The sequence below is a fragment of the Chenopodium album genome, chromosome 24 (assembly GCF_948465745.1).
Source record: "Chenopodium album chromosome 24, dcCheAlbu1.1, whole genome shotgun sequence".
NCBI lineage: Eukaryota > Viridiplantae > Streptophyta > Magnoliopsida > Caryophyllales > Amaranthaceae > Chenopodium > Chenopodium album.
In genome coordinates, this window is record NC_137857.1 from 24479578 (window position 1) to 24506411 (window position 26834).

Consider the following 26834-nt stretch of genomic DNA (forward strand, 5'->3'; position numbering starts at 1 on the left):
TATTCGTTTTTTGGGTGATCAAAATTAAATGCCTGTTTTCATTTATAGGTTGTACTTTTTCCCAATATTATTCTTGTTTTGATGATTTGTCATCATTTTTATTTTTCTTTTTTGTACTTTACATCAATTCCCAATACTTTCTCTCTCTTAATTCTCAACCACCTTTTTCTCTCTCTATCTCTCTTTAACCCTACATGCATATTTGTACTCCCAATTTTTAGTTTTAAGGAATCTTTAACTTTCTTAATTCCCGTGCAAAATGAGAAATAAACATGTAATAAAGGGACGGGGGAGTAATAAAAAGCCAACTAAGAAAGCGGTCCATTGGTGAGAATAGAACATGGTGGGACCTTTAAACTACAACATTGGAAAAAATTTAGCAAGAATAAAAGGGAATATTTTACAAGTCAACTTCAACTTAGAATGAATAACACCTTCCTCGGACACTACCGGACCAAAATCTACCAACGTCACTACCGAATACAGTCATCGACGACCAAATGTAACAATTTTTGAATTATTTAATTTAATCAAACATGATGACTTTAGAAAAATTAAATTTATCTAAAATATTTTTTAATATCCGGACATGTAACACGTAAACAATTTTTTATTTTTTTTTTAACCAAAACAACAAATTATTTGACGGAGTTCCATTACTCATTTACTTTTTCAGCGTTTTAAATAAATTTCACATTTATGTTTTACTTTTTTTATGTGTTACTTATATGGCCTTAATTAGCTTATTCATTAATTATTGTGAAATGACACTTATAACCTCATTTAATTTAAAATACTATCTAAACTACTTACCCCACAATTAGCTTATTGGTTATTTCACATACTCAATCACCTTTAAACTATCAGCTATTTACCAAACACTTTTATATAATCAGTTAATACAATAAGTTAGTCAAATCAGTTAATAAAATCAGCTAGTCAAAAATCAGCTTCAGCTTTCTCCCAAACAAGGCCTATTACTTGACTGAATAAAATTTTATGTAGTTAAGTTGAATTTATCAAACTATTATGGAGTATGTAGGTGGAAATGAATTTATTGGAGAATAAATTAATGATATAAAAAAGTGATATTTTGAGAATTTATATCTAGATGAATCCAACAATTTCCAACAAAGTACATGATATGGTCTTCACAAACTTTTACAAAATCGGGTGTACAATAATTATTGTACATCTATTATAAATATATACTAAAGTGATCAAAAGTTACCCTTGAAATGAATAAAAGTTACCATGATATGCATAAAATTAATCCAATACAAATAAAAATTATTAGTAAAAAATCATATTTTAAATGACTAAAAATCAATTATTAGTGATTGAATGTAATTAAATTACCATTATAAAACTTTTCTTGTTGTCTATTTATATAAAAATTGTATTATGTTTAAAGTTAACCAAAAAAAGACAATAAGTTACCTTAAAATTAGGTAAAAGTTACCCTTATACTACTCGATGTACATTAATATTAGTGTAAATTTGGTGTAATACAAAAGTTTTGTCTGATCTTTATAGTAGTATAATTTTATAGTTAAAGTTTTTAAACATTGACCACTAAAGTCTGAATATAACCATAAAAAAGTGATGAAGAGAGTGTATACATTTGTGGGTAAAATTTATATATTGAAGCTAGCCTTCTGGCCTGTGCAATGCACGGGTTATTCATATAAAATTGTAGTAAGAGATCAGTGAGGAAATATCGGTAAGTCATTAAGGATATAAAATTTTGGAACTTTAATCGAAAAAGAGGCTTAAATAGAAGGTGGAAGGACTAAAATTAAAGAGAGAATAAGAAAAGGTTGAATTAAAGGGGAGAGATGAAGTGTGTATGAAAGATGAAGTATAAGTTTAATGAAAGAATTTAAAAAATGGTGTAATAAAAAATTAATAGTGTAAGATAACATGTGGCACTATGGTTAGAGAAGTGTAATAGGATGGATGGGGACATGTGTCTTTCTTAATTTCTTGGTTATAGTTTTTAAATACTAAAGTATAGATATAGATATAGATTGGTGTCCAAATGGTTGTAACTTGTAAGTAATGCGTATAAAATGTCAATATACCACGTTGGCATTAATTAGTATAGAGTATGTATTGCCAATTTTGTTTGCATTATACCATAACCCTTTTATCTCATACGAATACTCAGTATTTATACATTTTCAATTACTTTTTCTTACATTTCATCTTTTTGTACTTACTAGGGCAGCTAACGCGCGCGATGCGCGCGTCATACCTAGCCATATCTTGAAGGTTTTTTTGGTTTGGCTTTTAAATCACAAAATTAGTTAAATTAACAATAAGAGAAATTTTTTCTAAAAAAAAAAAACAATAAGAGAAAATATGTATTCAACTATATTTAGGTGGTATAAATGTTCAAGACAACTAACATTTATGAAAGCATAAAAGTACATAAATATTTTAGAGGGTATAGTTGTCTAAACAATATTCATTAAAATAGCATCTACATATTAATGAGGGTATGTATGTAAATATATATTTTGAAGGGTATAATTGACATTACACTATTCATAAGAGTATGATTTAGCATCTACATATTAATGAGGGTATGTATGTAAATATATATTTTGAAGGGTATAATTGACATTACACTATTCATAAGAGTATGATTCTACTTTTTATAAGGTAGGGATATATATTTTGACACTTAATTGATCTTATACTTTATCCGCTTTTTCTTTGACAAAAACACCCAATTATCAAGTCAACATTCTCTTTTCAATTGCCTAATTTATGTGCATTATACAATTTCTTATAAACAACATTCAAAATTGAGATATATTTTATAATTTAAGTCCACATTAATATGATAATTTTATACTATAATATACCCATCATTTATTTTTTTAATTAACCATACTTTACATCTTTACTTTATATGCTTTTATTTGATGTACTCATTTACATTTCCCATTTTTCATTCTTATTTTTTACGGAGTAGTAACAATATATGTGATGATTTATACAATTATACTCATTTGATACCTAGAATTATGACAATCTGACAAGATCAAACTGAGTACTCCTTAATATTTTTGTCATATTCATAATTAATTTATTGTTTTTCAAAAGAGATATTTCAAATCTATAATAATTTATATATTTTTTTTGTTTATGTTAATTTATATCTTTATTTATATTACAACGTAATCAATAATTAAATTTTTTATTCTCTATAACTCTATGAATAATGTTTGGACAATTATACCCTTAAAATGTATTTACTTATTTGCCCTCTTTATGATTAATTGCCTTTTTTTTACACTTAAAAATAGTGTACGGACATTTATATCTCTACATATATTTGTTTATTAGTTTTCTTTATTAATGCCACCAATAACTAAAGTTGTTATACCCGTCAAAAAAAAAAAAGTTGTTATAAGACCAAACCGAAACATCGAACCTCTAAATATGGCTAAATATGATGCACGCATCGCATGCATTAACCACCCTAATGTTGACTCAAACTAGGGCTAAAAACTAGAGTGTATACATTGCTTTTCCTCCTCTCCGAATAACTAGTCAAAGAAAGAAAAAAAGAGAGTTCTATTATAAAAACCCAGAAATTTGTTGCCATATTCATCAATTTCACAAACATAATTTTTATCCAATTTAAGCTAAACCCATAAAGCTTAGTGAATATTGATCAACTTATTTATAACAATTGCCGACATATCTTGATATTTGTCCTTGTTTAGTGAAATTTTATTTCTTAATTTTAACCCAAATATCAATTACACCCAAAAAAAACTCACACGGGTTTTAATTATTTCTATACTTCATTATTCCATTTCCTTTTCTTTTCCTCTCTAATCTAGACTCATAAACTCCATGAATTTCTTTGTTGCAACCTTATAATCAATATAATCCCAAAATTATTAACTTTTTCTTGTTTGGATCCTTTATTTGGTTAATATTTTTGGGTAAGATGAGGGTATCAAAGAGTCAGATTTGGCAGCCTTGTAAAAAGAAGAGGTTTTTGCTGTAAAATTTACCTCCATTATAATTATATATATATTGAATAAATAAATAATTAATAATTGTAGGAGAGAGAAAGAAGAAGGTGGTGAAAATGGCGGCGAAGGTGGCAAAGGGATCAGGGAGCGTTGGAGGGAGTAGTAATGGAGGAAGAACAAGAGTTGGGAAGTATGAACTTGGAAGAACTTTAGGTGAAGGAACTTTTGCTAAGGTCAAATTTGCTAAAAATATTGAAAGTGGTGAAAATGTTGCAATCAAGATTCTTGACAAGGAGAAGGTTCTTAAGCATAAAATGATCGGTCAGGTAGTTTTTTTTTGCTTGTCTTGTAATCTAATTTTTGATAAATTTGATAGAAATAGTTGACTTTGTTGTTGGGTTGATTTGGGTTTTGCTTATTTTTTGAAGTATTTGATTGATTGGTTATTTCTGTGTATCTTATGAAATGGAATTCTGTTTATTCAATAGTTAAAGTATTTGGTATGACTTTTGCTTTGTTTGACTATCAATTATGATAGACTTAGATAAAATAGTTAAACCATTTTCATGATTGAATGTTTTTTGAGGATTTATATTTTTTGTGAAATGACTTGTTCTATTGAATTTATTTGGTATGTTGATTCTAGTTCCTCACTAGTGTTGTAGATTAGTGACTTTTGGGATTGTAATGTTGATGAAAAGACAACTGCTGCATGACTTTCTGGTTTCCGAGTAAAAAAAAGGGGTGGGGGTTGGGTTATGTGTGTTGGTTGATGGTGCCTGGTGGTGTGTTTTAAAACCGGCGTTGAAATTAGCTCTCTTTAGGGTTGTAATGGCAAGGAAAGAAATCTGTTCACTGGTTTTTAGTGAAAGGGTGCGCGTATTTTGTGGGGGGTGTTTTGGGGGGGGGGGGGGGGTGGGTGGGTGGGTGGGTGTCTTGAGTTCATAACTTTCTAGTGCTTTACTAGCATTGAAGTTCTTAGACATTTTGGGGTTGTAATGCCGTTAAAATTGCATCTGTTGTATGGCATTCTGGTTTTAAGTGAATGTATTTGAATATTTCTGGAATTTCTTGGTTGGAGCAATGATGCCGCTGAGATAGCAACTTTGTATGGGATGGTTTGACAGCCTAAGCACATTGTCCAAGATTTTTTCTGCAGAACCAATTTTCCCTTTGAAGCTTTGACCAATTTATTTGCAAGCTGAGAACTTATATACTTTTTACTTTGTAATTATAATTTTTTGATTATACTTTGTAATTCTTGTTGATATAAGATAGCCTCCCCCTCCCCTATAGGTTCTGTGGTTGCTCTTTGTTACCTTAATTGCATAATCGAATGATGTTGTGTTTGACTCCCTTCTCTTTAGCTCTATCTGTTCATGACTTATTATTGAGTTTTCTTTGCAGATAAAACGTGAAATCTCGACCATGAAGTTAATTCGTCACCCAAATGTTATCCGTTTGTTTGAGGTTCGAAGCAAATAAATATTATTTTGTGGAGTTTTTTTTCTTATGTTATTTTGTGGGTTTTTGGTCTTATTCGCTGTAGATTCTTCAAAAGTGCTTATTGAAGAACTAGTTAAAAATTGTTTAAAATGACGTAGACCGTTTAGGTTTTGCCTATATCTTATCCTAGTTGCGATTCGTGGATACTAATGACTAAAATTTCATTTTTCTTCTCTTTTTGCGATCGATTTATGTTCTAGTGATACTTGTAGGTGATGGCTAATCAATCAATCAATCAATCAATCAAAGCCTTAATCCCAAAAGTGGGGTCGGCTAACATGAACCAAATTTGATTATTCCGTGTAGTCATCAACATAAATCTTTCTCCTCCATCCCTTACGATCCAAAACTTCATCCTCACGTAAATCCATGCACTTCATATCCTTCCTCACTCCTTCCAACCAAGTCATCTTTGGTCTCCCTCTTCCTCGTTTAATCCCTCCATGGTCCCACTCTTCCACTCTTCGCACCGGTGCACCCTCGGGTCTCCGTCTTACATGTCCAAACCAACGCAGACGATTTTCCCTTAATTTATCTACAATGCCCGCCACACCTACTTTCTTGCGAATAACCTCATTTCTGATTCTATCTCTTAAAGTGTTTCCACACATCCACCTTAACATGCGCATTTCCGTAACCTCCATCTTTTTAATATGCTCTTTCTTAGAAGCCCAACATTCTGTACCATAGAGCAACACTGGTCTTATGGCAGTCCTGTAGAATTTTCCCTTCAACTTTAAGGGAATGCTGCGGTCGCATAGCACTCCCGTGGCCGCTCTCCATTTAAGCCACCCTGACTTAATCCTGTGGGTCACGTCTTGATCAATGTCACCATTCTTCTGGATGATCGACCCTAGGTACTTAAAACATTCACTCATGGTCAAATCCTTTCCATCCAAACTCACCACTTCATTGCTTGTCCCCCTCTGAGTGCCAAAACGACATACCAAATATTCAGTCTTACTCCGACTTAGCTTAAACCCTCTAGATTCCAACCTTTGCCTCCATTGCTCCAACTTGACATTAACCCCATCCTTAGTCTCATCCACCAAAACGATATCATCTGCGAACAGCATACACCATGGAACCTCATCTTGAATTGGTCTAGTTAATTCGTCTAGAACCGTTGCAAAAAGAAAAGGGCTTAATGCAGACCCTTGATGCAATCCGATTGTAATAGGGAAATCTTTTGTCAACCCTCCGCATGTCCTCACATTTGTTGACACATCCCGATACATATCCTTAACTAGGTCTACATACCTTCGTGGGATACCTTTCTTCAACATTGCCCACCAAAGTATCTCTCTTGGCACCTTGTCATATGCCTTCTCTAAATCAATAAAGACCATATGAAGATCTTTCTTCTTTACCCTATAAAACTCCATCATTTGTCTTATCAAATGGATTGCCTCCATAGTAGATCTCCCAGGCATAAAACCAAATTGGTTATCTGAAATGCTTGTGCATGCCCTCAACCTTTGTTCAATCACCCTTTCCCACAACTTCATAGTATGGCTCATAAGCTTAATTCCTCGATAGTTAGAACAATCTTGAGCGTCTCCTTTGTTTTTATAAACCGGGACCAAGGTGCTCTTCCTCCAATCTTGTGGGATCCTTGTAGCCGTCCATATCTTGTTGAAAAGGTTTGTTAACCAATCAATACCAATCTTACCCAAACACCTCCACACCTCTATCGGTACCCCATCAGGGCCAACCGCCTTCTTAGGTTTCATCTTCCTCAGTGCAATCTCCACCTCTACTCTCCTAATCCTTCGCACATACTCCATGTTGATTTCTTCATCACTCATAGAGGTATCTCCTATCACAACTCCATTACTTCCATTAAATAATTCATCGAAGTACCCCTTCCACCTGTCCTTGATGCCCTCCTCTTGCACTAGGACCATTTGGTTCTTATCTTTGACACACTTCACCATGCCAATATCCTTCCTTGCCTCTTGTCTTCTCTTTGCCATCTTATAAATGATCCTTTCTCCCTCCTTGGAATCAAGCTTTTCATAAACCTCCTGATATGCCTTTTCTTTTGCTTGGCGAACAGCTGCCTTTGCCTTACTCTTAGCCTCCTTATACGCTGCAAAGGTTTCATCACTCCTACATTTTCCTAAGGCTTGATAGCATTCCCTTTTTTGCTTAATTACTGCTTTCACCTCTTCATTCCACCACGAAGTATCTCTCTGTACCGAAGTTCTTCCCCTTACTTCCCCTAAGACCTCTTTGGCCACTCTTAGGAAACAGTTCTTCATTCGTAACCAGGTCATGTCCGGATCCACCTCTCCATCCCAATCCGCTTCTTCAATTACCTTTTCTGTAAAAACCTTAGCTTTTGCATCCCTTAGGGTCCACCATCTTATCCTTGGTTCTTCTTGTCTAACTTTTTTCTTCGCCTTCTCTTTCAGACGAATAGTCATTACCAATAGCCGGTGTTGGGTGACCACACTCTCCCCTGGGATAACCTTACAGTTTATGCAACTTTGTCTATCTATGCTCCTTGTGAGCAGGAAGTCTATTTGAGTTGCATTTGCTCCATTCCGAAAAGTTATCAAGTGTGAATCCCTCTTCTTAAACCAAGTATTAGCCAAAATTAAATCATATGATTGGGCAAAATCCATAATAGCTTCACCACCGGCGTCCCTCTGCCCATACCCAAAGCCTCCATGGACACTCTCATAGCCATCTCGGCTCGCCCCAACGTGCCCATTTAGATCCCCTCCAATATATAACTTCTCTGAGTGGTGGACACCCTGCACCACCTCGTCTAGGTCCTCCCAAAATTGTCGTTTCTCTTCTGCATCTAAACCCACTTGGGGAGCATAAGCACTGATAACATTCACAATCTCCTTGCCACATAGCAACTTCAGCCTTATCAACCTATCGTTCTTCCGATAGACCTCGATCACCTCTTTTGCCAACCTCTCATCGAGAACCACACCAACTCCGTTCCTAGCTCCACCATTCCTTGTTCTGTGGCTCGTTTCTTGCCCAACATACCATACCTTATACCCCAAAACCAAGCCTCGAGCTCCTTCTCCTGTCCATCTTGTCTCTTGGAGGCACATGATGTTCACGCGTCGTCTTTTCATTACTTCTACCAATTCTGCTGATTTTCCCGTAAGAGACCCCACATTCCAAGAACCAATCCGCAAACTAAATTCTTTTCTCCCACACTCCCTCCTGATCCCAACTCCAAGTCCTTGATTATTTGACACCACAATTGGGCAATATGGCGCGTCGCTTCTGGGCGACGACCTAGCAACCCTTACATACTTATCACTGCACCCGGGTCTGGGAAGTGCAGCGCGTCGCTCAGTAGGGAACGCCCCAATGGCACGCCCTTGCTCATTTGACACCACACTCGGGCAATGTGGCGCGTCGCTTCTGGGCGACGACCTAGCAACCCTTGCATACTTATCACTACACCCGGGTCTAGGAAGTGCAGCGCGTCGCTGAGTAGGGAACGCCCCCACGAAAATATCTGTTTGGCTCATGTCATGGGATGTGACGAAGTTTTATACTGGCTGTCACTGGTTGTAGGTGATGGCTAGCAGGACAAAAATCTACATTGTTTTGGAATTTATCACTGGTGGAGAACTTTTTGACAAAATTGTAAGTTGTCTATGCTATTTACTTATTTATTGACACTTTACTGACACATAATTTTGCTCTGTCACTCTGATTTAATGAATTACTGCAAATAGCTTTTCTGTCTTTTGATTTTTCAAAATCTGATTCTTTGAACTAGGCAAGCAAGGGAAGATTGAAGGAGGATGAAGCAAGAAAATATTTCCAACAGCTGATAAATGCTGTTGATTATTGCCATAGCAGAGGCGTCTTCCACAGAGACTTGAAGGTGAGGACTTAATGATTTTTTATTTTTTATTTTTATTTTTTCTGTAAATTTATTTGTTTTGGTGGTAGGAGGCAGAGCTGTTAGCAGCTATTACTCTGTATGTGGGAACTCAGTTACAATAGGGATAACTGACAACTGTACTATGTAACAAGTTTAATTTTAGTTACCTACTTGTAAACAGCCAGAGAACCTGCTGCTGGATACAAAGGGCGTTCTTAAAGTCTCGGATTTTGGTTTGAGTGCTTTAGCTCAGCAAGTTCGTGTAAGTGTGTAGTCTATTACTGTCTCCATTAGGATTATGAGAAGTGTTGCTTGGGCTTCTATATGCTTTATCTGCAGTGCACTTATGTGACTCTTTAATCATGCTTCTTTTAGGAAGATGGATTACTTCACACGACTTGTGGTACACCAAATTATGTGGCTCCTGAGGTATATGATGCTTTCTCGCAATACAAATATTTTGCTAATTCTGTCGGTCTGCAAATTAGTTCTGTCAGGATTTGGTTGTAGTATCATTATTAAAGTAACTATTTGTTCCAGACTGAGGGAATATTATTTACTGTTATTTTTATATCTTATTCTTTTGTAGGTTATCAACAACAAAGGCTATGATGGAGCTAAGGCTGATTTGTGGTCGTGTGGAGTCATTCTCTTTGTTCTTATGGCAGGTTATTTGCCTTTTGAAGATGCTAATCTCATGGCATTGTATAAAAAGGTATAGATTTGATGGAAAATTTTTCAAATTTACTTTTTTATTTAATGCTCGAATTCTTAATATCTGAACCTAGTGAACTATTACAAAACACGTTTCTTTTCCTTAAGTGACTAGAATACAACTCCCTCCAATTTTAAAGTATTCCCATTTAAAAATTGGCATGTTTGCCAACGTGTAACTTTGAGTCTTAACATTCTTTATTGTGTAATTTGTAATTATAAATAAAAAAAAGGAAAAATTGCTTTTAATAATCCCACCTTTAACCGGTTCGCTATTAATAATCGCACCTTTTGATTATTATCTAATAATCCTACATTTATATGACATTCTCTTCTACTGGTCACAAGTGACCGGTAACCTGTACGTTTGGTTTTTTTTTTTTTTTTTTTTGTTTAAATTTTTTTTTTTTTACTAAATGACATGTGCTCACTACACGATTGGAATAAAAAAAAAACCTAAAAATATAATAATAAAAAAAATATTCAAGCCCACAACACTTTACTTCGTTGTTCGCCACCTCCCTCCTCATGCACAACCCACACAACCGCAACAACCACCGCACTTTCTGAGGAGCAACCCACAAAACTTCACCTCCCTGTTCACCATTCTCCCCCTCACAGCCCGTACTCCCTCAACATCAACAAAGCAGAGCGGATAGCAGCAACCCAACCACCCCAATCACATATCGCAACCACCGTCGCGCCACCCATGCAACTCTTACGCACATCAATGCCAACCCAAATGCGATCACCCAGCAACTTGTGATTATTGATTCATCACAACCCCAATGTTCGCTCACCATTGCACCATAGTTATTGCCCATACTCCCTGCGATTAACCAGATGGTTTTCGTTGGGTGAGGGTGGGGAAGGAGGTTTTCGGAGGGTGGAGGGCGGGGGGGTGGGGGGCGATGGATGCCGGAGAGTTTAGGGTAGGGTGGCGTGGGGGTTTGGGGTTCGCTGGTGGGTTATTTTTTATTTTTATTTTTTTTTTCTTTAATAAAAAATTCTTTAATCTTTAGTTTTTTGTGTTTTTTTTTTTTAAAAACTTTTTTATTTTATAAATCTATCAACTTATCATAAAGTGACACGTAGCATTTTAACCTATTAAAACCGGTTACCAACGGGTAAGGGACCAATAAAAGAGAATGCACCATGAAGGTGGGATTATTAGATAATAATCAAAAGGTGGGATCATTAACAACGAACAAATTAAAGGTGGGATTATTCAAAACATATTTTCATAAAAAAAAATTTATTTTGAAGTGAGACTAATGTAATGGGATCCGACATAACTAGTTTTTATTTTTTATTTTATTTATTTATTTATTTTTTTGACATAACTGTGTTTTTATCATGGATAAATAGCAAATTTTTACTCAAAGTGAAGTGGATATCAAAAGTTAAAATGGAACATTTTTTTTCATAAGCCCGTAGGAATTATTATAATAATCAAGTATCATGCTCATTGCTCTTAAATGAGCTTAATCATTGTTAATACTACAAACCCTACAGTAATTTTAATTATCAAATTCATACAACTTATATTGCTAGAAAATCATATGAAAAGTGTGTTCCTACAAAATAGTGTGCCAAGTGTCAAATATGTGTAGTAGACTAGTAGCTATCATATAAACTGGTCAATTTACAGATTTGGAAGATATACAATAAAAAAAATGAGCAAATTATTTCTTGTTGAGTTTTACCTCTCAATGTTTTTGTGAATACAATGGTTTATTCTTATTTTCAATCAGAATATTGGTTATGGAACTTATTTTGGTTATATAATTTTAAATGTTTAGGTTAGTTGCAACTAGTCTACATAAAAATTGTTAAGGATTTATTTTTGATTAAGGTTTAGTTATTGTTTTCATATTCCGGGGGTGTTTGGTTTGGAAAATGGAAACGGAGTGGAAAGGAAACAAATAAGAGGGGGGAAAGGAATCATTTAGCTATTACCTTTTCATTTGTTTGGTTTAACCATGGAAAGGGTGTTTGTTAAGAGGAGGGTAAGGGTATTTGAGAGGTAACAAATAAGGGGTAATTATTACCCTTAATGGTAATTGTTATCATGCCTTCAAACCAAACACACGGTAACAATATCGGTTTAATCGAATCTGTTTCCAATCCAAAAAATACGCTAACCAAACGCCTCTTTCAGTGGCGGATACGGGTTGGGTTCAAGTGGGTTCATTGAACCCATTAAAAAAAAATAAAATAAATAAGAGTAAAATAAAATATTTTTGCAATACATAACAATATGTTAGTGTGGAGCCTAATGGTAGTTTTTGGTGCGCGTCGTTATATTCCCTTATAAGGAAGTTTGGGGTTCGAACCCTCTCCACCCCCTTTTTTTATTTAATTTTCTTTTTAAAGAGGGGATTAATCAATCAATTAATCAAAGCCTTGATCCCATAAGTGGGGTTGGCTAAAATGAACCAAAACTGATTATTTCGTGTAGTCATCTACATAAACCTCCTCCATCCCTTACGATCCAATGTTTCATCCTCATGCAAATCCATATAGTTCATATCCTTCTTAACTCTTTCCAACCAAGTCATTTTCGGTCTGACAATTCTGACCTGACACGATTGACCTGACTTGAATGACCCGACCCGTGACCAGAAAGTTGACCCGAAAATGACTCAAACTAACCAGACGCGACTCGAAAAGGAGTTGATCTGAATGTGACCCGATGACCAGACCTGAAATTGACCCGAAACCCGTACTTAACCCGACTCGAATTGACCTGAAACCCAAAGTGACTAGCCCCGATTTTAACTTGAATTGATTGACTCAAATCGACCCGACCTGAAGTGACCCGACCCAAAGTGACCCGACCTGAAGTGACCCGAATTCTGCAATGAATAGAGGTGAATGGTGAATTAGTTAGTTTAGGGCTTCTTTCTTTCGTTCCTAAGTATACGTAATCATCACGGTTTTTTTTTTTTTAATTTTTTTTTTAATGTTTTTTTCATGATTTTAATTAGTTTTTGTAACTCCATTTTTAAAGTGAATTTATTTTGGTGACCCTACACGAACTTGAGCCGACCCACATACCCGACCCGAATTGACCCGACCCTAAATGACCCGACCCGAAAATTGAACCTAAAAAATTGACTTGACCTGAACAAACCCAACCCGACCAAAATGAACTCGATCCGAACATGACCCGACCCGAACTTAACCTGAAGTGCCGACCCAAATTTGACCCGAAACCCGAATACACCCGACCCGACCCAACCCAAATATTTGCTAACCCGAAAGTGACCTAACTGGAATTGTTCGGACCTGAACCCGACTTGAATGACCCGTTTGCCAGGTCTAGTGGTACATAGCAAATCCATAGTCTTAGTGATGATATTTTCGCAATACATAACATGTTATCCCGTGTAGCCTACTGGTAATTTTTTGTGCCTGTCCTTATATTCCCTATCAAGGAGGTCTTGGGTTTGAACCCTCTCAACCCTTTTTTTTTATTTTTTTATTTTAATTTTTAAAATTTGTTACATTAAACTAAGGAGCGATTGTAAGATTGGTTTACTTGCTTGTACGACTAGCATTGATCCATCTTGATACTTGCTTGAGCGTGGAACTAGACCTGGCAAACAGGTCTTTTGGGTCGGGTCAATTCAGGTTGGGTCAAATTCGGATCAACAAATGTTTGAGTCGAGTCGGGTCGTTACAGGTTTCGGGTCAAATTCGGGTCAATACTTCAGGTCAAGTTCGGGTCGGGTCAAGTTCGGGACGTGTCAATTTGGGTCGGGTCTGTTCGAGTCGGGTCAATTTTTAAGATCAATTTTCGGGTCTATTCAATTCAGGTCGGGTTTATTCGGGTCAAGTTTGTGTTGGGTCACCAAAAAAATAGTTAGAAAAATAAAGTAAAATCGTTTAAAAAAAAATTCATGAGTACCTGTTACGTAGGAAGTATAGAAGCCCTAAACTAAATAATTCACCATTTCACTTAGGATTTGTGTCAATTCGGGTCTAATCACTATGGGTTGGGCCGATTCGGGTCAATCAATTTGAGTTAAAATCAGGTCGGGTCACTTCGGGTGTCTAGTCATTTCGGGTTGGGTCGGGTCAAATTCGGGTTTCGGGTCAGGTCATTTGGGTTGGGTCACTTCGGGTCATTAGATCAAGTTTTCGGGTTGGTTTAGTTCGGGTTTAGGTTATTTTCGGGTCAATGATTTTGGGTCAACTTTCGAGTTACGGGTCGGGTCAATCGGGTCGGGTAAGGATTGTCAGGTATACGTTAAACAAGTGTTTTCATCAATGACTGTTAAAAAATAGATTGCGGAATAATATGGGTGATCAACTACCGAATGATAGTTTAGTCACTTTTCTTATTGTTTAGGATTTGTTTTTGTTTAACGATTAGTTATTGTTTTCATATTTCGGGGGTGTTTGGAAAATGGAAACGGGGTGGAAAGGAAACAAGTAAGAGGGAGGAAATGAATCATTTAGTTATTACCTTTTTATTTGTTTGGTTTAACCATGGAAAAAGTATTTGTTAAGAGGAGGTTAAGGGTATTTGTTACCCAAAGTTTTTGAGAGGTAACAAATAAGGGGTAACTATTACCCTTCGGTAATGGTAATTGTTACCATGCCTTCATACCAAACACACGGTAATGATATTGGTTTAATCGAATCCGTTTCTAATCCAAAAAATACGCTAATCAAACTCCCCCTTCCAGTGGCATATACGGATTGGGTTCAAGTAGGTTCATTGAACACATTAAAAGTTTTTTTTTAAAAAAAAAAAAAATTAAAAAAGGGTTTAATAAGATATTTTCGCAATACATAACAATATGTTAGCGTTGACGTGGGGAAAACTAGGTCGCTGAACTAATCTCCCTAAGGTCAAACAAATTTATAATCACTCAACTAACCTAAATACAAGTATAGAGGTAAGTCAAGGGTCGAACCACTAGGAACGGTAATGTTCAAGTATTTCTAATTAGCGCCTAAGGTAGGTCGAAGTCCAAGGTGAAAGGTGACACTATTCTACGTCCTAAACCAAGAACCAAACAAACATATGAAACACTAGGGAATGGGGATCAACATGCATTCATGAACCAAGCTAATTAGGGAGTCAAGCAATCCAAGCAATGCAAAGACAAATAGTAGGAGCAATTAGGAGCATTCAACTAATTATCCTCATACTTTCTAACATAGATTTCTCTCGTGCTAAACAATAGGAAGAAATATAATCAAATGCTCAACCAATTATGATCAAATCGATATCAAGTGGTCATGTCAATCAATTCAATCATGCAATCAATGCTAGCAATCATGGTTAGCTACTCCAATTAAACTAAGCAACATGCAAACCTCTATGAATCAATTTAATCACAACACAAGATCTACTCAAATTCCCAAATCAATCTCAATCCATCAATTACACATGTCTACCCAAACCCTAGCAAGTAAACTACTCAAGAAACATGATCTAATCAACTATCAACAAAAGGAATCAAGAATCAACAAAATATCAAGAACAATTACTCTAATCAAATATTAAAATCAAACCAAACAAACATCAAATTAAACAAAGCAATTAAATGAGATAGAGTTTAGAAATGCTCATTGATAATAAAGAAGATCTCCAATGAATCTTCAATCTCTCAATCACCATTGAAATTCCTCACTTTCTCTCTCTAAAACTACTCCTAAACTAGCCTAATCTAGAGAGAGAACAACCCAGGAGAGAGAAAACTAATCTAAAACTAAGAATTACATGAATCAAGAATAAAGAAGACCGTACACTATATAAACAAAAGGAGAAAAGGAGCGAAAATCGTGAAATAAAACCCAGAAATCCGCGCCCGCGGAGAACAGGAAACCTCGGAAGCCGCGCCCACGGCCAAAGCCAGCGCCGGCGGGGGCAGATTTGGTGTGCAGCCGCCCGCGCTAGCAGACCCTGCGCCCGCGGCAGCGGCAGGGCTGCTGCTTGCTTGGGCTGCGAGGCTGCTCGGGTGTGCTGCTGCGGATGTGTGGCTGCTGATGCACATGGCTGCTATGGGTAGCTTGCTCGGGCAGCTTGCTTTGGCACTTGCGGAGCTTGCTTGGAAGGCTTGACTTGCATGCTTGGCTTCCCAAACTTAGCTCCGTTGATTTCCTTGAATGCACTTGAGCTTCCTCCTCGATAATTAAATCCCGGGATGCTCAACACACCTACAAAACAAGTCAAAGAAACGGAGAAGCGAGAAAAATAGCCGAGAAATGAAAGGAAAACCATTAAAAGCACGCATTTCTCTAAATTAACACACAAACACGCAAATCAAGCATTATTCCCTAAACACGACACAAAAGACTAAAAATGAGCATAAAAATACGAAGAAAACCTACTCTAAGAGTGCCAAAAATGGTACGCATCAAGCGTGCAGCCCAATTATCCTTAGATTCTCTTATAAGGAGGTATGGGGTTCGAATTCTCTCGATTCCCTTTTTATTTAAATTTATTTTTAATGAGGGGACCGATCAAATCCTCTCGACCCCCTTTTTATTTAAATTTATTTTTAATGAGGGGACTGATGAATCAATCAATTAAGGCCATAATCCCATAAGTGGGGTCGGCTAACAAGAACCAAAATTGATTATTTCGTGTAGTTATCGACATAAATCCTCCTCCTCCATCCCTTACGATCCAATGTTTCATCCTCACGAAAATCCATGTAGTTCATATCCTTCCTAACTCCTTCCAACCAAGTCATTTTCAGTCTTGTGATACATAGCGTGGCAATCCTGACCCAACACGATTGACCCGACCCGAATGACACGACTAGTGACTAGAAAGTTAACTGAAATCATTATCCAAAAATGACCTGAACTAACCCGACCCTACTCAAAACAGAGTTGACCTAAATGTGACCCGATGACCTGAACTGACGCGACCCGAAACTCGAACTTGACTCGACTCGAAATGGCAAAACCCGAAGTGACCTGCCCGATTTTAACTTGAATTTGATTGACCCGACTCGAAGTGACCTGACCCAAAGTGACCTGTACCGAAGTGACCCGACCTAAAGTAACCTGATTCCTGCAATGAATATGGTGAAATGGTGAATTAGTTTAGGGCTTCTTTCTTTCGTTCCTTAGTAATACAAAATCATCATGGTTATTTTTAATGATTTTAATTATTTTTTTTAACTTTATTTTTAAAGTGAATTTTGGTAACTCGACACAAAAACTTGAGCCGACCCGAATTGACCCGACCCTAAATAATCAGACACGAAAATTGATCCTAAAAATTGACTCGACTCAAACAAACCCGACCCGAATTGACCTTACCCAAACGGACTTGACCCGAACATGATCCGACTTGAACTTGACCCGAAGTAATGAATTTGACCCGAATAGACCTCACCTGACCCAAATATTTGCTGACCCGTAAGTGACCTGACTCGAATTGACCTGACCCGAATGACCCGTTTGCTAGGTCTAGTGGTACATAGCAAATCCATAGACTTAGTGATGACATTTTTTCAATACATAGCAACATGTTAGCGTGTAGCCTAGTGGTAATTTTTGGTGCGCGTCCTTACATTCCCTATCAAGGAGGTCTTCGGTTCGAACCCTCTCAACCCTTTTTTTTTTTTAATGTGTTACATTAACTAAGGAGTGATTGCAAGATTGATTTACTTGCTTATACGACTAGCATTGATCCATCTTGATACTTGCTTAAGCATAGAACGGGTCGGGTCAATTTAGGGCGCGTCAAGTTCGGATCAGCAAATGTTTGGGTCGAGTCAAGTCTATTCGGGTTTCGGGTCAAATTCGGGTTAGCACTTCGGGTCGTGTCAATTCGGGTCGGCTCTGTTCGAGTCAGGTCAATTTTTAAGATCAATTTTCGGGTCAATTTCGGATCGAGTCAATTCGGGTCGGGTCTATGCGGGTCAAGTTTGTGTCGGGTCACCAAAATAAATTCACTTAAAAAAATAGTTGGAAAAATAAAGTTCAATCGTTTAAAAAACAATCGTGAGTACCTATTACGTAGGAAATAAAGAAGCCCTAAATTAAGTAATTCACCATTTCTCTTTGGATTCGTGTTAATTCGGGTTGGGTCACTATGGGTCGGGTCGATTGTGGTCAATCAATTTGGGTTAAAATTGGGTCAGGTCACTTCGGGTTTCGGGTCATTTCGGGTCGCGTCAAGTCTGGGTTTCAGGTTAATTTCGGATCAGGTTATTCCGGTCGGGTCACTTCGGGTCATTGGGCCATGTTCGGGTAAACTCCATTTCGGTTCAAGTCATTTTCAGGTCAATGAGTTCGGGTGAACTTTTGGGTTATGGATCGGGTAAGGATTGTCCAGTCTACATGGAACAAGTGTTTTCACCAATTACCGTAATAAAATAAGTTGCGGAATAATATGGGCGATCAACTAACGAATGATAGTTTAGTCACTTTTCTTATTGTTTAGGATTTATTTTTGTTTAATGTTTAGTTATTGTTTTCATATTTCGGGAGTGTTTGGTTTGGAAAATGGAAACGGAGTGGAAAAGAAACAAATAAGAGGGGGGAAAGAAATCATCTAGCTATTACCTTTTCATTTGTTTGGTCTAACCATGGAAAGAGTATTTGTTAAGAGGAGGGTAAGGGTATTTGTTACCCCAAGTTTTTGAGAGGTAACAAATAAGGGGTAACTATTACCCTTAGGTAATGGTAATTGTTACCATGCCTTCAAACCAAACACACGGTAATGATATTGGTTTAATCGAATTCGTTTCTAATCCAAAAAATACGTTAACCAAACATCCCCTTCCAGTGGCGGATACGGGTTGGGTTCAAGTGGGTTAAATTTTATTTATTTTTTTTATTAAAAATATAAAATTTAAAAGAGTAAAATACATAACAATATGTTAGCGTGGAGCCTAATGGTAATTTTTGGTGCGCGTCCTTATATTCCCCAGTTAGGAAGTCTAGGGTTCGAACCCTCTCAACCCCCTTTTTTATTTAATTTTCTTTTTAAAGAAAGACTAATCAATCAATTAATCAAAGCCTTGATCCCCTAAGTAGGGTTGGCTAACATGAACCAAAATTGATTATTCTTTGTAGTCATCGACATAAATCCTCCTTCTCCATCCCTTACCATTTCACTTAGGATTCGTGTAAATTCGGGTCGGGTCACTATGGATCGAGGCGATTTGGGTCAATCAATTTGGGTTAAAATCGGGTTAGGTCACTTTGGGTCGAGTCAAGTTCGGAGGGTCCAGTCACTTCGGGTCTTGTTTGGGTCAACTCCATTTCGGGTAGGGTTCGGGTTGGGTCGGGTTAGTTGTTCAGGTTATTTTCGGGTAATGATTTCGGGTCAACTTTCGAGTCATTTGGGTCGGGTCAATTGGGTCGGGTAAGGATTGCCAGGTCTACGTGGAACAAGTGTTTTGTAAATAAATAAATTGCGGAATAGTATGGGCGATCAACTACCGCATGATAGTTTAGTCTCTTTTCTTATTGTTTAGGATTTGTTTTTGTTTAACGTTTAGTTATTGTTTTCATATTTCGGGGGTGTTTGGTTTGGAAAATGGAAACGGAGTGGAAAGGAAACAACTAAGAGGGAGGAAATGAATCATTTAGCTATTACCTTTTCATTTATTTGGTTTAACCATGGAAAGGGTATTTGTTAAGAGGGTAAGGGTATTTGTTACCCCAAGTTTTTGAAAGGTAACAAAATAAGGGGTAACTATTACTCGCAGGTAATGGTAATTGTTACTATGCCTTCATACCAAACACATGGTAATGATATTGGTTTAATTGAATCCGTTTCCAATCCAAAAAATACGCTAACCAAACGTCCCCTTCCAGTGGTGGGTTCAAGTGGGTCCATTGAACAAAGTTTTTTTTTATTAAAAAAAATTAAATGTAAAATTAAAAAGGGTAAAATAAAAAATTTTCGCAATACATAACAGTATGTTAGCGTGGAGCCTAATGGTAGTTTTTGGTGTGCGTCCTTATATTCCCTTATAAGGAAGTCTGTGGTTCGAACCCTCTCAACCCCCTTTTTAATTAATTTTCTTTTTAAAGAGGGGACTAATCAATCAAAGCCTTAATCCCATAAGTGGGGTCGGCTAACATGAACTAAATTTGATTATTCCGTGTAGTCATCGATATAAATCTTCCTCCTCCATTCTTTACGATCTAATATTTCATCCTCATGCAAATCTATATATACTTTATATCGTTCCTAACTCCTTCCAACCAAGTCATTTTCGGTCTAGTGGTACTTAGCAATTCCATAGACTTAGTGGTGATATTTGCGCAATACATAGCAACATGTTAGCGTGTAGCCTAGTGGTAATTTTTGGTGCGCGTCCTTATATTCCCTATTAAGGAAGTCTTGGGTTCTCAAACCCCCCCCCCCCCCCCCCCCCTCTTTTATAATTTATTTTTTTACTTTTACAATTTGTTACATTAACTAAGGAGAAATTGCAAGATTGGTTTACTTGCATATACGACTAGCATTGCAAGATTGGTTTACTTGCATATACGACTAGCATTGATTCATCTGGTGGCGACTTAGCATTGATACTTGCTTAAGCGTGGAACGAGTGTTTTAATTAATGACTTATGTAAAAAAATAAGTTGCGGAATAGTATGGGCGATCAACTACTGAATGATAGTTTAGTCACTTTTCTTGAGAGAGACTAATTTGCTAGACTTAGTGATGATAATGTAATGATACGCTTTTCCAAAGTATGAAAACTCGAAGAATGCTTTTGTGGGTTTTTTTCCCCCATTTTTTAAAGTGTAATCCATCTGTACTCCGAAATCTAAACTTAAGTATAGAATCTTTAATTAATGTATTTTCATTCTTTTTTTTTTTTTTTTTTTTTTTTTTTTTCCCGATTCCGAGCCCACTGTTCGGAAATCCTGGATACGGCACTGCCCCTTTCATCTATAGAGTAAAGGTTGATCTGGTTTTGAAGTAGATTTTATTGATGATTTTTCCAAGTGTTTCTATAAAATTTGTTGTTGTTCATATGAATGACTTAGTGGTGAAATTTATTGATGATTTTTCCAAGTGTTTCTATGAAATTTATTGTTGTTCATATGAACAGCTCATTCTCTTCTTAAAAATGTCAGTACATCTTGGATGCTTTTCACCGAGAAAATTCTCTCTTCTGTTTTTATTTTATTTAAATATGTTTTTCTCAGCTTATGCCTGTTTATGTCTCATGTTTGCAGATATACAAAGCTGATTTTGCCTGTCCACCTTGGTTTTCCTCGAGTGTGAAGAAATTGATCCAACGAATTCTAGATCCTAATCCTTCAACGGTTAGTTTAACTAATTATTTTGGTTTTTATTTACTTGATACATCTGTTGCTATTCTGATTCATTGGTGTTTGATGGTGTCAACCAGCGAATTACAATTGCTGAAGTGATTGAACATGAGTGGTTTAAGAAAGGTTACAAACCCCCTGTTTTCGAGGAGCCTGATATTTCAGTTGATGATATTGATGCTATTTTTGACCAGTCGATGGTAAGCCTCTTGTTTCTTTCATGTTGCTCTTTAATCTCTTTTACTTCTGTATGGCTCTTCTAGTGTACTCATCTTGGGCTCTGTCTGCAGCTCTCTGGAAACCTTGTGGTTGAGAGACGGGAAGAACGAACTGTGGTCCCTCAACCTCCTGCTGCCATGAATGCATTTGAGCTCATCTCCACATCTCAGGGTCTAAACCTGGGCTCACTCTTTGAAAAACAGATGGTAAGTCTTTATTTTTTAAAAAAACTAAAAAGTTATAGCAGCTGTTGTGATACTGAGAAAATGAGGAACATGTACTCTTAATAAGTGTGCATAACTTTTTGTACTTGAGTCTTGATTCTTCAATAATATCCTGGTTGATGCTTTTCCTTGACTTCCTATTGCGTATTGCCACCCTTAGCACTCACTTTCATTCTATATACTAGTATCTTATGGAAAATGATGTTGTAGTAAGCACTAAGCAGTAACAAGCTGAACGGTATCCTGAGTAGTAAATAAAGTTGAGGGGATCTTAAATACTTATGGTTTTATTTATTTATTTATTTTTTTATTGCAGGGGCTCGTGAAACGGGAAACACGATTTACATCTAAAATGCCAGCTAGTGAGATTATCTCAAAGATTGAGGAGACAGCTGTGCCTTTGGGTTTCGGTGTAAAAAAGAATAACTACAAGGTAGAATGGCCTCCTTTCTCATTTTCACTCTGCAATCTGAATATACTGTTGTAGTTTCCTGATTGTTTGTGTTCTGCCAATAATTGCTACGTTTGTTTTCTCTCGCTGTTCAATCATATACTTCATATAAGCTTAGGAGTTCATCGAATGCTTAATTCACAGCTTATCTGAGTTGTAGCTTTGACTCTTTATATATATCCCCCTTGTTGATGCTAAGTCACTTATGACAATACCTTACTTGTGGTGATTCTCAGATGAAACTTCAAGGAGAGAAAAGTGGACGCAAGGGTCAGCTAGCTGTTGCGACTGAGGTATCACTATGAAAGTGTCTTCGTCTTTGATAATACAAATATTACTGCCTTTTTTTTTTATTTATTTATTTTTTTTTTTAATTTTTTACAAATGGCAAGTTTCATGCTAATAAAAAAAATTAAATGGTTTTTAGTCCTTTGAGGAACATGTTAATTTGTTTAAAATAACATGTTTGCTCTTTGGAACATCCAATTATCCATTAAGCATTTTTAATTCAGCAATTTTCCTTAATCATTATGCTTTATGGGAACTGTTATTCGGAGTTTTAAAGTTGGAACAGTAGAAGTGCCATTTTTTTTCGAAAGTTATAGAACATTAATATCTAGCTATGTGTATCTTAGCACTTTTATTGTCTTTGTTCAGATTTTGGAAGTGGCTCCTTCTCTATATATGGTGGAACTTCGCAAGTCTCGTGGGGACACCCTGGAGTTTCACAAGGTCTGTATGTTAAAGTGTTTTTACTTCTAACTGTACACTTAAATGTTAAGAAATTTTAATCTTTGGAAATATGAGCCTTTTTTTCCCTGATAATAAGTATGAGTCTTCTCTTATTCTGACACAAATATCAGCAACTCATAGGCGATAGCTCTATGCTCGTGGGCAGATCTTGAGTAATTGTGCACTTTTGATTGTTGATTTAGAGCAATTCTAGCAAACTGTGTGAACCGTAAGTGCTTGTTTGGTTGCATTGGGAATTAAACTCTTATGACGGTTTACATTTCATAGAAAGTAACTTCTTATATTTCCTAGGAATTCGTTACACCTGTTTGGTTGACATAAGGGAATTATGTGAATTTTAAATGACCAAGGGGGAGTTAGGCAATTAACTTCAATACATGGAAACTCAAAATTCTTAGGAGTTAAGAAGTTGCAATTCTTCCATTTTGCAAATATCATGTTAACCAAACAAGGGATGTAGGTTCATTGCCTACGTCAAAGAAGAGCAACCAAACAAGCACTAAGAATCCATAAAGCACTACCACGAAAAGGACTTGACTCTATTTTCTGCATTATTGACCAATTCACAAGAGTTGTAACCATTTTTTGTTTGCTGTAGTTATGTGTTTCTTCATAGTTTTTTTTTTGGTTTGCTTTCATGCCTCGGTATCATTTGCACTGACTCTAATCTAATATTTATAGTTTTACAAGAGCCTTTCTACTGGGCTGAAAGACATTATCTGGAAGACAGGAGAACAGATCAAGGAGGAGGATGAAAAAAGCTAATTCCTGCTTCACGGTATAATTTCTTTTTAGTATTATTATTTTTTGTATATTAGAGTAACTTCTACCCCTGTACGGAGTGTTAAATCAGGGAAAACATAATTTAGCTGCTCTTCCTCTTCCCCAACATACTGTTGCCTTGCTTGGGAGACTTTATCTTGGATTAAAATCGTTTGTCCGATTTCTGATGCCTTCTTATCCTTTGACAGGCGCCGCTGTTATTCTAGATTTCATACTAAGTGAAAAGGATTATGATGTTGATGCTGGTATGAGCAGATGATCTCATTGCTTCATTGGTTTGTAAACTTAAGGGGTAGGCTTTGTTGGGATTTTTTTTTTCTTTTTTTATATATATATATATATATTTTTTTTTTCCGGTGTGTGGGTGGGCTTTAGTGAGAAAAGATTGTTGTACAACAATAGAGTTATGGAACTTGAATGTTTGAGATTGCTAACATTGTTATAGGGTCTGTATAATCTGCACATTTGCACATTCTTCTCTCTGAGTTACCATAGAAAAATGAGACCTCACAATTAAGTCATTTGACATCGAGTGTACAATTGTGCATAGTGTATTTTTTTCTCTTATCTCCTTTCCTACTGAATTTTCTCTGCTCCTTGAAAGAATGTATTGCTTCCATTTTTCACTTTATTAAAAGTTTTTTAACTAAACTGGAATTGGGGTAATTCTAGAAAACAGATTATATTACTTCTGTTTCTTTATTACTTGAAACATTTCTACAATGTACTCTATTAATTGTTTTATAATAATAATAAAAAAAATACTTCGTATATCATATATGAACTTTTTAGATTCGTTGTAGTTTATCAAAATTAAATTTTATTAATTTTACAAATGTATAAGATATTAATTGTTGACAATCATAAAAAACATAAATATTGCGAGTAAAAAAATAGACGAAGTATACTCTACTCTCTTTTTTTTTTTTTTAATTATTATTATTTTTATTTTTATACAAGTATACAACACTTGGAATTTTACATTGTCCTGCATTTATTTTATTCAACTAATACAAGTTATGACTTATCAAAATCATTTTATTAGGAGTTGGAAAAAAAGTTGCAGTTAATTATCACAGAACGAGGGAGAAAATAGAGCCAAACAAAATAGGAAAACGAACTAAGTTACAAAGAAGCAAGTTATAAAGATGCCCTACATAGCCACATACACTTGATCTTAAAATGATCTTCCACCAACCAATAACACATCCACAAAAAGCCATGTCACCATTACCAAATAAACTCAAAGATAAGAAACAACAATCACCAATAACCACCATTCTTTATTTTACATCCATTTCTTCATTCTTCCCTCCATTTTCCATCCAATTAACCAACCAACTTTCTTCTTCCAAATCTTTCATTATGAAAGCAATTGCATCAGCTCTTCATTCTTCTCTTTGTTTATCACCTCCTTTAATCCCACCTTCAAATCCAAATTTCGATCAATTAACCCCTAAATCCAAAAGCATTCTTGTTAATAACCCACTTTACTCCCAAACTCATCCCAATATCTCCCTCCAATTCAAAGAAAAAATCCTCTGCCTTGAAATCCTCGGTATCGATTCCGGTAAGGCGCTCGCTCTTAACCCGTCCCTCCACTCGACTTCTCTTGACTCGATACATGCCATTATATTATACCTTCAATCTAAAGGGATCCTACAAAAGGACTTACCCAAGATTTTTGGGATGTGCCCTTTAATTCTTACCTCCAATATAAAAACAGAGCTTAACCCTGTTTTCAATTTTCTATCTTTTGATCTTGGAGTTCCTGATCATAACTTTCGAAAAGTGATCAATAAATGTCCAAGACTTTTAGTTTCAAGTGTTAATGATCAACTTAAGCCTGCTCTTTCTTATCTTAGAAGACTTGGGTTTAAAAATTTTGAGGGGTTAGCTTATAATGATCCAATCTTGTTGGTATCAAATGTTGAGAAGACATTGATTCCGAAACTCGAGTATTTGATTGAGTTGGGTTTTAGTAGAAAAGAAGCTGTTAGTATGGTTTTGAGGTGTCCTGCTTTGTTTACTTTTAGTATTGAGAATAATTTTAATCCTAAGATTGAGTATTTTCTTGAAGAAATGAAGGGTAATTTGGAGGAATTGAAGGAATTTCCTCAATATTTTGCTTTTAGTTTGGAGAAGAGGATTAAGCCGAGACATTTGGAGGTTTTGGAGAGTGGATTAAAGATTCCTTTATCAACTATGCTCAAGGCTACTGATGAAGAATTCAATGAGTTGATAACACATGGAAACAAGGTAGAATTTTGCTCGATGTCTTGACTGTCGACTGGCTTAATTGGTTAAGGTTTTGGGTTGGTGTTAAAGACTTCCGATTAAAACCCGTCTACATCACAACCTTTTATGGTTTTCCATACACCAGAAGCCTATATTTGTCACGACGTTTTTTCCTTGATGTGCAAACTAGGCTAATTATCTTCACGTTCGTAAATCCAAAGAAGTAAGACCAATGTTCGGATATTGTTATAGGTTTAATTTATTTATTCCTTACAAATTTACAATGTTACTTTAGATGATTGTACATAGATCATAATCCTTTCTCCAATGGTAAAAAAAGCAACACTTAATATTATTGTACTCTTTGTTCTTTTGTCGTTTAGGCAAGTATTTTAATCTTCCCAATTCTTGTCTCAAGTAATTCCCTACATATTTGATAGTGTGTGTGTGAGAGAGAGTAATGTATCGTCATTTAAAAACCTTTTAGCCAAACACCTGATAATCATGCTAAACATTGGCTAGCACAACATAAGACACAATATGTATGGAGTTCTAATATGAATGAATCAAGATTATTTGGGTCTATTTTAAATAATTCTGAAAATTTTCTGATTTGACTTAACCTTCACTAAATTTTTACTTTGTTTAGTGGGATATTGTTAAATTCGTCTAATATTTGTTTTTTAAATACATTAAATTTTCATACTCTTCCGTTCTTGAATTCTCAACACTTTGATTGTGTGGTTATGAGTGAGACTGGTATTATAGACTTATAGTTATTGATTAGTGGACCATCTGTT

At 35.9% G+C, this 26834-nt stretch overlaps 1 protein-coding gene and 1 pseudogene across 1 annotated transcript; both read left to right on the forward strand.

Annotated features, from left to right (window-relative positions):
* The first annotated feature begins 3616 nt into the window (after positions 1-3616).
* Positions 3617-24322, forward strand: LOC145612125 (CBL-interacting protein kinase 23-like). Its single transcript, XM_081667497.1, has 15 exons — positions 3617-4324; positions 5406-5468; positions 9057-9128; positions 9265-9372; positions 9554-9634; positions 9748-9801; positions 9962-10087; positions 21271-21360; positions 21447-21566; positions 21657-21791; positions 22126-22242; positions 22497-22553; positions 22918-22992; positions 23695-23791; positions 23985-24322. The coding sequence occupies exons 1-14, from the start codon at positions 4115-4117 to the stop codon at positions 23776-23778; spliced, it is 1392 nt and encodes a 463-aa protein (XP_081523623.1). The 5' UTR covers positions 3617-4114; the 3' UTR covers positions 23779-23791; positions 23985-24322.
* A 757-nt stretch (positions 24323-25079) lies between these two features.
* On the forward strand, positions 25080-26439 carry LOC145612393 (transcription termination factor MTEF1, chloroplastic pseudogene; annotated as a pseudogene).
* The last annotated feature ends 395 nt before the right edge of the window (positions 26440-26834 follow it).